The sequence below is a fragment of the Dioscorea cayenensis genome, chromosome 19 (genome assembly GCF_009730915.1).
Source record: "Dioscorea cayenensis subsp. rotundata cultivar TDr96_F1 chromosome 19, TDr96_F1_v2_PseudoChromosome.rev07_lg8_w22 25.fasta, whole genome shotgun sequence".
Taxonomy (NCBI): Eukaryota; Viridiplantae; Streptophyta; class Magnoliopsida; order Dioscoreales; family Dioscoreaceae; genus Dioscorea; species Dioscorea cayenensis.
The window spans coordinates 28,751,920-28,763,370 of NC_052489.1; the positions used below are offsets into that span (position 1 = coordinate 28,751,920).

Sequence of the window (11,451 nt, forward strand, 5' to 3'; positions counted from 1 at the left end):
CACATTATAGCAGGGATTCGTACTACTGTTAACCGTTTGAGAGTTGCATTTTGAAATTAATAATAATATAAACATGTCATTAGAAAAAAGAATAACTTGTTATGTATCAAGTATTACAAGTTAATATATTTGGTAATTGGAAGTACATCAATGACAAATTACAATTAAATGTAACCTTTATTTGATTATGTGATGTTCAACATCACCAGCATTGAAAGCCTAAATGCTTTCCTATAAAATGGTGATAGGTTGTACATTATACACATATGTAACACCCTATAACAAAAGGAAAGAGAATGTATACGCAGTGAAGCAAAACCTTCCTCGTTTCATTAATAAATACTGGTCTTCTGGAAATCTCACGTCTTGGATCCATCCATTGAATCCTGAACCTCAGTCCTGGCTATGCTCAAATATACCGCCAGTATGGTTGAATCCACATGATATCTGCAATGCCTTAACATGCTGATCCATACTAACCATCATAGGCTCAAAACAGTCAACATCATTCCCATGCCCCTAGATATAATTTGCAACAAAAATTCAAGGGATGATATTATTATATATATATATATATATTGCATTTGGGTGTCACTGTCTAGTGATCAAATGTGTTTCTTTCCTGCACATTGAACATTAATGTCCAGATGCTAATTAACATGAAGAGGGGTAAAAGGTAAACCAACTAATCTGGGTTGTAATTCCATCATAAGAGCACACTAAGGCTGTGCTACACCTAAGACAAATTGAGGAAAAGAAAGAAAAATTAGAACGTAAATGGTGCACATGTTCACCATGTTAAAAAGAAAAGAATGCCTATAAAATCCAAGGCAGGGGGCATAAAGCAAAACTCCATCTATTGACAAACATTTTTCACTTTAATTTTATCATTTTCCATTTTCACTTTTCCTCCATCGATTTTTCCTCAATCCAAGCAATTGAATAGGGACATAAAGCAAAACTCTTTTATATCTGCTCTGTACAGGGAATCAGTAATGTAAATGATTAGAGAAGGAAATTGAAGCTAACCAGTTGTCCTCCAGAGGAATGGCCATCTTCAAAAAATGTCCCATTCGCCCCTCCCCAGCCCCAAGTATAGATATTGCCGCCTGACAACACACACTCTACAATAGTCATACTAAAAAGAAGAAACCATTGATAAGCATTTAAAATATCATAGATTATAGTAAAAATGACATAATAAATGGTCAAATTGTTATTAAAATTCATGCTTAGTGTCATACATCCATTTATGCAATATGCAATAAATAAAAAAAAAAAAGGTTTAGTGAATTTGAAAATTCCTCGAAATAAAATCTCACCAGAAATTGCAGCTGTATGCTTCCAACCGCAGGATACCTGGATGGCATCCATATCGTCTCATTAAAGAGAGAAGTAACCAGACATGATTAACAAGAAATTTGTCCATCTTGTAAACATATGAACACACGCTAGAGTCTATATAACAAAATCAAATACACTAAAGCATTCACCTGAGAGATACGAAATTTCAGCAAAGAACTCCTTAGATCCTGAGGAGTGCGGACTATGTCCATGGAACTGCAAAACAAAACGATTGTCTAAGCAGTTGGAATTCTACTGCTGATCAATGAGTTATCATAGTGGACAATTTCAGGTTTATGGTTCTTGAGATGTAACTAGATGATGCAACAATACCCAAGACCAAGGCAACCATTCTCATTTGAGCCCCATGTGAACAATTTTCCTTCATCTGTAACAAATAATACTTGTAACTTCACAACTGTTCAAAAGTTGCGGTAATAAACAGAGAAAGAAGAAAAACAGGTAGAAAGTCTGATAAGGAACAAAATATGTATTATTGAGAAACCGAATTTCATGCCACCCGTAATATTCAAATATTAGTCATTCAATATCTCCAACCATATCCCAATACTAAATCTCTCATAGATGCACATGCCAAACCCAACCAATTTCACCAATACTTAATCAATCTTAGCAGGAAAACATAAACTAAAAGGGTCACCAATGCTTGATCAATCCTAGCAAGTATAGTTAAACTAAAAGGCAGCCTTACCAGTTTATAAAGATGAGATTTAACTAAGAATAAAGTGGCAATAGTCAATAGCATAAAGCCTATATCAAAACTCTTCCCTGATAAACAGTCCAACTAACTAGATCCTAGTATATCGTGTGAGGGCTCTATAACACACGCTATGGACGCCTTTCCACCTCAAAATGGAACTTGGTCAACAAAGAGCACTTTACAATACTCCAACTAAGTAGATACTAGTCTTAAATGGTTAGTTACCTAAGGTGCTACAATGCAAGCATGCAGAAATGTTTGCACAGGTAACTAGAAAGATGAAATACTTCTCACAGACAGTATAAGTAGATCATACAGATTACTTCCAAAAAATATTATAGAGATACTTGAGAGAGCAAATTGAACTTGTCTTATGGCAATAATACTTGTTACTACGCAAGTGTGATAACCACCACAAGCAACTTCTTCAGAAAATGGAAGTTGTTCGACAACAAGTGGTCTTGTGGCGTTCTTCGCTTCACCAAAACCCTAAATAATTATACAAATGTGTATGTTACTTCAAGTTGATAAGACTGGTAAAGCTAATAATCAAATATATGGAAACAATATGATTGTACTTTGTACTAACCAGCTTATTGATTGTTCTTTCTCCAAAGATAAACACTGAGCCTTGCTCTGCAATGTGCATTAGTTAAGGACCGAATAAATTATTACTGACTAGCATACATCCAACGTCACTATGAATAATAAGTATTTGGTCAACTTAACCATTGATGCAGGCTGAATGCAACATTCCAGCGGCAATTCTTCTAACCTGTAATACAGGAAATATAACTGAAACTAAACAAACCAATTATTGTGACATAAATGTTTGACACTCTCACCATACACAAGCAGTGAGTCAATCATACAAGTAGAAGTAGAAAGTACCTTCATTCCTTCGAAATTCTTAATCAGTCTTGGAGTATATTCACTGCATAAAGGGATCTTTAAGTATAATTCTGTACAATAAGAAATTATGTTGCTTTAGCAAATGAAAGACACAGGTTCAATCATTTGGCCATTTGATATGTACAGGAAACAATTAAGATGACCATGAAGTATGGAGATAGAGCTGAAAGAAATTATGGCATAGTGATGCTACCAATTTGGTAGATATAATATGCAAGAAATGATGCCACACTGATGCTACCAATTTGAACAGATTCAATATGCACTAACATTAACTTAGCAACATTTTATCAAAATATTTTTGGGCAGCTTTCTGCACTTATAATGAGTTCCAGCTTTCATATCTCCAACCTTGAAATCATTGAAAATCCCAAAAAGCTGGACTGATGTCCATGACCAAGTCTGCCAGAGCCACCAGCTCCCCAGCTCAAGACTTCGCCTTCATCTAGAAAGTCAAATTTAATGGTACATAAATAAATGTCCACATTTAGGAAGAATAGTGTGATCTCAGTTTTGTTTGTAGTTTCCCCAACCTGTGATAGCTATTGAGTGCTCTGAACCCAATGCAACCTTTGACACTTTTATGTCAGCTAAACAATCAATCATAGTTGGAGTAGAAACAATGCTGCCTGCCCCTGCAACCCATATCAAAATCAATTAATTGCCATAGTGTCACTAAGGTTAAAGAACTAAAGCATATCCAGGGTCAATAACATGATCATGCAATGGAAGTTAAAACATAAAGTAAAGAAACTGGCATTAGACCTCCTGAAATTTGCCATTGGTAGATCTAAAACATTTTTTTAAAAAAATCAAAATTAAATTAGGAACCAACAGCTTGAAATGCAGAGACAACAGAAAATAAAACTACGATGCCCACTACATGGTAAATCTGGCCAGTCTTCAGCTTCATTAAGGGCTTCATCAGCTAGAACAAGAATGTATCCATTGCAATGTTCACTGCCTACTTCATGTATACTCTGCAAGTTTGACACCTCATTATTAATGTACATTAGGTCTACCACGTGTAATACTACTAGCCCGGTTTTCCAAACTAGGCAGAAAAATTAATACTCTTTAATAATACAAGCTGCACTTTCATAATTTGAATTCTAAAACACATATCACACAAAAGATATTAATGCTTAGTGTTAGAAATGAAGATCAAAGACAGTAGATCAAATAAGCACACTAGAACTTGTCAACCTCAGGAGACACGGACACATACAGCATGCCAATTCACACAAGCATCTTAGAATTTGTCTGGTTAACATAATACCTGATGACACTTAATTGTCAATAAATCTTAAAAATCAGAAAATTGCCAATATTTACTCCAATTGAAAGATTTGAAAAGCGTTCAGTTTTCTGGTTTGAATACACACTTGGACAAAAGACAGAGGACCAGCCATAAACACACTAGAAAGAAAGTAAAAAAGCAACAGAACTAGGAGTCAAACTTTCCCAATTTCGATAAATTGTTCAGTGAAACAGAAATTTTTCATCACATGAAAATATGATGTAGAGCAATTCTGACTTGCCACATGTAATCCTAGTAAAAGAAAGGTAGCGAATTCTTAGGAATTATTCATTTGAAGTATATTAAATTATAATTTTAAGAACAACATGGATAGCAGAGGATTAAGATTTTATAAAAGGTCACTAACTAAGACCAAAGCATCAAGGTAAGTAAAATATTACTTTTTCCGAGACCAAGCTGCCCGCAGGAGTTATTCCCCCATGTAAAGAGTTTCCCATCCTCTGTTGAAGAACAGAAATTATCATGATGCAAAATTTAGCTGTATTTATGAATGCAAAGCACATAATATTTGTACAAAAAGGAGAAAATATTTGGAAGACAATGATCAAAAGAGAAAGAATGCGTATAGGATAACTATGGAAATATTGCATAAAACATATGGAAATACGAGAGAGAGATAGAGAGAGAGAAGAATTTTACAGAGTTAGAGATTTTACCCAACAAAAATTTTTTGCTACTCCTTAAAAGATATCACTTCCACTACTCACTTCATGCCATACAACCTGATTAGGATGCCTTTTACAATAAACTATTCTCTATAATAAGATAATTTCAATAGCAACGATCTAAATTTACATGCCATTGAGATTAAGTTAACAGTTCAGTTTGAAAGCATTTAATAGAGGATACAATTTGAGAGCAGGAATGAAGTACCCTTCTTTTGCAAACAAAAGATTTATTTATTTTTTACAGAGTAGAATAACTTTCTTACCAGTGATAGCAGAAGAATGATGGTAACCAGCTGAAATCTCTACAACCTTCTCAGAAAATCCATAAACTTCAACAGGCTCCTGAAAAGCATTGGCAATGCTGTGACATGAATTCAAGCAGAAATCATAAGAAAAAAATTGTGAAATTATTTCTGAAAAATAAATATCAAGCAAAACATAAAGTAGTTCCGAACGATCCCTGGTTGGAATGAAATTTTGTGATACTTAATAATCACTTATTTATTTATTTTTTTGTCTACCAATTATTTCCAACATTAAATGTTAAATGCATCACTGAATTTAGTCCGAGAATAACTAACTTGATCAACTTCAAGCTTTATAAAACTTCAGAACATAATGCAAGGATAAGAACAAAAGCAGCCACCAACTACATAAAGCTTTGCACAGCAATCCCTTGCAGCCAAAAACATTGACAAAGAACAAAATAGTACCAACAGTAGTTTGATTTCTATGTCACAGGCGACAACATGACTTTTGACAAATATATATATATATATATATATATATGCTGGCTGCTTGGTTTAGTAATTGATTTACAGTAAAGTCAGAGCCAGAATGCATCCACGTTAAAAGAAGTAAACTTCTGTCAGGAAACTCATGAAAAGAACAAAATCACTGATTCATCAGACTCATGGATCGCTAACAATGCACAAAGAGAAAACAAGAAAAAAAAAAAAATAAAAAAATAAAAACAAAGAATCACATTAGAAAACAAACACACCAGCACATGACTAGTTCCAGCGTTTATCCCCAGCTGCCCGAATTTGTTCAATCCGCTCGCATAAACACGCCCGCTTTCTGCCAAACAAGCAAGATCAAACCCTAAAAAACCATCCAAGAACGAAAAAAAACCAAAATCTGAAAACAAAATTAAAAACCGCACCAGTTAAGAAGAGGGTATGAGCGCCACCACATGCGATCGAGACGGGGGGATCATCATCCTGGAAGAATGCACACACGGTTGGTCTCCATCTCGATTCCAACCCGCCAAGGCCCAATCTCCCATAATCTCCATTCCCCCACACCGCCGCGAACCTCCTCGAAGGAACCGACGAGGTCGAGAGCCAGCGCGCCCCTGCCCTAAGGGTTTGGATGGAAGCTCTCCTCCACATCGGTAACGCCATTAGAGAAGATGATCAGAACTCAGTGCTCCATCGGGCCGGTGAGGAAAAATGCTACAAATAAACGCGTTGGCTTCGAGTTTCTTCGATGCCAACGTGTCATTAATTTGGTTGCGTTGCACGTGATTTTTTTTTTTTTAATTAATGATGTTATTTACTTATTTAGATGTTGGGATAAATCCAAAATGTTAATACTGGTTTGAGTAGGGGAGTGGAAATAATACTTTATTTATTTTTATTTTTTAAAATAAAATAAAATAAATTACTTGTAATATTTGTTTTATATATAAATAAATCACTTATGATGGTTGAGTTAAAAACATGAGTGTTTGTGTTATTTTATATTTAATATTTAATTAATAATATTTTTTATTATGTTTTATTGAAATATTAAAAATAATCAATAGGATTTTTAGTTTATTAGCACCTCGGTTTTTTTTGTACATAGGTGAGATCATGTGATATGTGATTTATTTATATTTTTAAAAAATAAAAATAATTTAATTAATTTTTTATTTTAATAGTTTTGTTTTTTACTTGTATTATGGCTTATAAGTTAGTAAAAATTTTTATACCATAGTTTTGAAGTTAAAAAAATAATTATAAAACTATATTATACTTAATTATTTTTATTATATCTTATTTGTAAAATAAACAAGGGAAAACAAAATTAAGCCTTACAAAACAAAGCAAATACTCCATTAATCACATCACGAGGCAGAAGCCGACGAGTGAAGTTCTTCGGCCTTGGGATCGTTGCACATCTCAAGGCGTTCTTGGATGGACGGCTGTGATTGATGCTATCATGTGGGCGCTTCATGAGTATGAAAGGCATATCTAGAGAGGAAAGGAGTCATCATAGAGGGTTTGAGGAGGAGGTGCGCGAGTGTTTGCCTCGGTTCTCTTTCTGGTAAGCATCGTCGTCTACGCTGAGATTTCGATTGAAATTAGGTTAATTTCATGCTTAAATGTTGGTTTTAGATCAATAGATCTATAATTTTCGTGTTCCCATTTGATTGGGGATTTTAGGTTTTGATTTGATAATGAAGAGTTCTTCTGATTTGATCCGTCGTCCGGGTTTATCGATTTTGGTGGTTGTTTGGATTCTTGGGTTTTAGCGGGTTTGTTGTGTTTCCAAGAAATTCGGGTCCTTATTTTTGCGGCAAAAATTTTGTTTTTCAATGTTTGTTTCTTCTTTTTGTTTAGAGAATTTTGAATTGAATTCAGTTGTGATTTTTTTTTTTTTCAATTGTTAATTTTTAATTTTTATATTTTTTCTTTTGGTGGTTTCTAAACGATTTAGTTTCTAACTTTCTAATATTGTTGTATATTTATTTTTATTCTTCTATGATTTCATCTTTTTTATTGTCAGAGAAAGTTGCGTAGCTACTAGCTAGTATAAGATGAACTGAGGATATTCATTGTTAGTATAGTTTATTTGCAATAGATTCTATATCTCAACATCAGTTGCTTCCTTTTGCATTCATCTCTGCTTAAATATTATCTCATTTCTGATCCAAATTTGGTGTTCTCTATGCTATGCCATGTTGTGGTTGCTTTTGGCAAATTCACATATTGTTCCTATATTGCTTTTTGAAACCTCTATAAAACTGTTTGCTTGATTGATAATTAAAATACAAATTTTACTCTAAACATCATGTGGCAAGTCAAGCTAAGCTATATTGCTTAACTTTAGTATTGTAAAATCATCTAGAAGTCTGATCAGAGATAATATGAGACAATATATCGTGAACAATCCCATTTTATCTTAAAATTCTAATCATACCTTATTAAATTTATTAAATTTTGTCTCATGGTTGTATTAGTTTGAAAGTGTAGAGGTTTTTGGTTTCTTTTGGTGTATAACTTGTTCATTGGAAAAGAACTAAACAGATCCACTGGGCATTAAATGTTAGACTGAGTTCATTCCAGTAAAGTCTTTTATGCCCTCTAATATCTGGATATCATGGCAGAATATGTATATAGCTTACTTTATGAGCTTCTCATCATGTAAGTTTTGTGATGTTAGGAGAACTGAGTTTCACAAAGGCTTAAGCTAACTTTTCCTTACATTTCATTTGGTTTAGTTTTCTTAGACTTCTAGTTGGTGTCTCATCTAGTATTCTTTGCAGGGTGATAAAAAATGGCAGATGGTCATGAAACTGACAAGAACATCGAGATTTGGAAAATCAAAAAGCTTATCAAGGCATTAGAGGCTGCAAGGGGTAATGGGACAAGCATGATATCACTGATTATGCCACCACGTGATCAAATCTCTCGAGTCACTAAGATGCTGGGCGATGAATATGGAACTGCTTCAAACATCAAGAGTAGAGTGAATCGGCAGTCTGTTCTTGGTGCAATCACATCTGCTCAACAAAGGTTGAAGCTGTACAACAAGGTTCCTCCGAATGGACTAGTTCTGTACACTGGCACTATTGTTACAGAAGATGGAAAAGAAAAGAAGGTCACTATAGATTTTGAGCCTTTCAAACCCATCAATGCATCGCTCTATCTTTGTGATAATAAGTTTCACACTGAGGCATTAAATGAACTTCTGGAATCAGATGACAAATTTGGTTTCATAGTTATGGATGGAAACGGCACACTTTTTGGCACATTAAGTGGTAACACAAGAGAGGTACTTCACAAATTCACGGTTGATTTGCCAAAGAAGCATGGAAGAGGTGGACAGTCAGCACTACGATTTGCTCGTCTTCGGATGGAGAAGCGTCACAATTATGTTAGGAAAACAGCAGAGCTTGCTACCCAGTTTTTTATTAATCCAGCTACAAGCCAGCCAAATGTTGCTGGACTAATTCTTGCTGGATCCGCTGATTTTAAGACTGAGCTAAGCCAGTCAGATATGTTTGATCCCCGTCTTCAAGCCAAAATACTGAATGTGGTTGATGTGTCATATGGTGGAGAGAATGGTTTCAATCAGGCCATTGAGCTGTCGGCTGAGATTTTGTCGAATGTGAAGTTTATTCAGGAAAAACGCTTGATTGGGAAATACTTTGAGGAAATTAGTCAAGACACTGGGAAGTATGTCTTTGGTGTGGATGACACTTTGAAAGCTCTTGAAATGGGTGCCGTGGAGACTCTGATTGTGTGGGAAAATTTGGATGTTAATAGATATGTGCTAAAGCACAGTGTATCAGGGGAGATGGTCATAAAACATTTGAACAAGGATCAGGAAGCTGACCAGAACCAATTTCGTGATCCAGCTGCCAATGCTGAATTGGAGGTGCAGGAAAAAACCTCACTGCTGGAGTGGTTTGCTACTGAATACAAGCGATTTGGTTGCACTCTAGAGTTTGTCACAAACAAATCACAAGAGGGCTCACAATTCTGCAGGGGATTCGGTGGCATTGGTGGCATCCTTCGTTATCAGCTTGATATGAGGACATTTGATGAGCAGTCTGATGATGAAGGCTACAATGATTCTGATTAGCAATCAACTAATCAGTTCCCTGGAGATGGTCCAGGGGCAGCTTGTGTTGGACATATCGTCTCCGCCCCTGTGACCTCAATGAAGTAATACAAGTCTTCAACAAGTTATTAATGGTATGTAGCGCTTTGTAAATCTTGAAATGATTAAGTAGATGACCCACAGGTTGTGAACTTTTCAGTTTCCTTGTTAGCTTATATTACATTTCCAAAGCATTGATACTGCATCTGCTGGGTAGTTGTTTGCTTTCTGACTGTTATCCTTTTGATTGCTGAAAGGTGAATGGACAGAGAATGGGCAAGAAGTGAAGTCCATAAAGCTTGTGGGTGAAATCTTGAAGATTAAAGGTTTACATCAGTTACCTGTGCCAAGGTTGATCATGTATTTTGTTCTAGTACTCAGGTTAAGTATATGCTACATTTCTTTCAAAAGTTCTGCACCAACTATTAATTATAGGATGTACAATGTCCAATCCTAGTGTTTATGTGGAGATCTTTTTGTTTGTCTGGGTGGTGATGGCAGTTATTGTGACTGTTGATTTTGTTCAGACCAAGTCATTTGCTTCTGTTGGAGTGACTCTGTTTTGCTTCTGTTGTCCAATTTTCCAATTGAATTGGCTACTAGGATCTTCTTATAAAGTATGAATGATGGTTCTTCAGACTGATCAGCATTGCTGTCATGCTTGCATGATTACTCTTAATGTTTTCTCTGATTTCGTTTTATGTAGCAACCAGGATCTATGCTTCCTTATAATAGATTTAACTTATCTGAATTTCTGGATCCTATTCTGAACTTGTTTTCATATTTGATTATGTATATTGCATCATCTCCATTAAGATAAGATAATGTTTTGAGTCTTTGCACTTATTTCTTCTTCCTTCCAGTGAGAGTTATGGATATAGTTTGGATTTGTTTCATTAGGTTAGTAACCTAAATATCTTATCCTTTCTCTTTTTTTTTTTCTAGTGAGAGTTATGGATATACTTAGAATTTGTTTCATCAGGTTAGTAACCTAAAAAATCTTATCCTTCTTCTTGAGAGTTGGATCCCACCCACTAGCACTAACATTATCAGGTTAGACAAAAATTTGTAAAGCCTTAACCCATGCATGCCTAAATTTGGTTTTGAAGACAAGGTAGTCATGCTATCTGTTTGACCTAATTGGGTATTATTATGAATGGATCAAATGATCTCAAGCCAGTTAATGAGTATTAAATAAATAAATAAAAATTTAAGCATTTGTATGCACATATATATATATTGTGTTATACTTGTCTGAGTGCAAGGGGACATACTGAATTGTGGACAGAATGTTGAGATTATAGGGATTTTTTATAAAATTTCAAAAAGATTCAAATTGAGTTTTCTGTGGCATTTTTCTCTTTTTACTTTTCCTTCTGTTGAACTGTGTGTGCTTATATATATATATATATATATATTGTTGAATGTAAAATGAATTATTCCAGGGACCCAACCAACATTGCAAAGCTATTCAATTTAAAATATATTAGCAAATAAATAAACAGGCCCTGTTTTTTTCTCAAATGAGATGGACAATAAGCACTGCAACACTTCATTTTGTGCATTCCCATGAAACATTACGAAGATGTAGCCATGCAAATATGAATTCT

The 11,451-nt window shown here is 34.7% G+C and overlaps 2 protein-coding genes across 5 annotated transcripts; one reads left to right on the forward strand and one right to left on the reverse strand.

The window, feature by feature from the left end:
• Positions 1-74: 74 nt before the first annotated feature.
• On the reverse strand, positions 75-6,448 carry LOC120249738 (ultraviolet-B receptor UVR8). Of its 4 annotated transcripts, none has more exons than XM_039258358.1 (15): positions 6,132-6,448; positions 5,970-6,046; positions 5,230-5,308; positions 4,679-4,738; positions 3,511-3,612; positions 3,329-3,422; positions 2,957-2,999; positions 2,795-2,840; positions 2,655-2,701; positions 2,452-2,554; positions 1,660-1,732; positions 1,494-1,560; positions 1,323-1,359; positions 1,030-1,124; positions 75-519 (listed from the first exon to the last, which is right to left on the reverse strand). In XM_039258358.1, the coding sequence occupies exons 1-15, from the start codon at positions 6,370-6,372 to the stop codon at positions 394-396; spliced, it is 1,290 nt and encodes a 429-aa protein (XP_039114292.1). In that variant the 5' UTR covers positions 6,373-6,448; the 3' UTR covers positions 75-393. The 4 variants fall into 4 exon arrangements, with proteins under 4 accessions (XP_039114292.1, XP_039114295.1, XP_039114294.1 ...); XM_039258361.1 differs by having other exon boundaries at positions 1,030-1,109; positions 1,678-1,732; positions 6,132-6,447; XM_039258360.1 differs by having other exon boundaries at positions 1,678-1,732; positions 6,132-6,447.
• Positions 6,449-7,177: 729 nt separating this feature from the next.
• On the forward strand, positions 7,178-10,487 carry LOC120250016 (eukaryotic peptide chain release factor subunit 1-3). The gene is made up of 3 exons (XM_039258751.1): positions 7,178-7,279; positions 8,502-9,936; positions 10,099-10,487. The coding sequence occupies exon 2, from the start codon at positions 8,513-8,515 to the stop codon at positions 9,821-9,823; it is 1,311 nt and encodes a 436-aa protein (XP_039114685.1). The 5' UTR covers positions 7,178-7,279; positions 8,502-8,512; the 3' UTR covers positions 9,824-9,936; positions 10,099-10,487.
• The last annotated feature ends 964 nt before the right edge of the window (positions 10,488-11,451 follow it).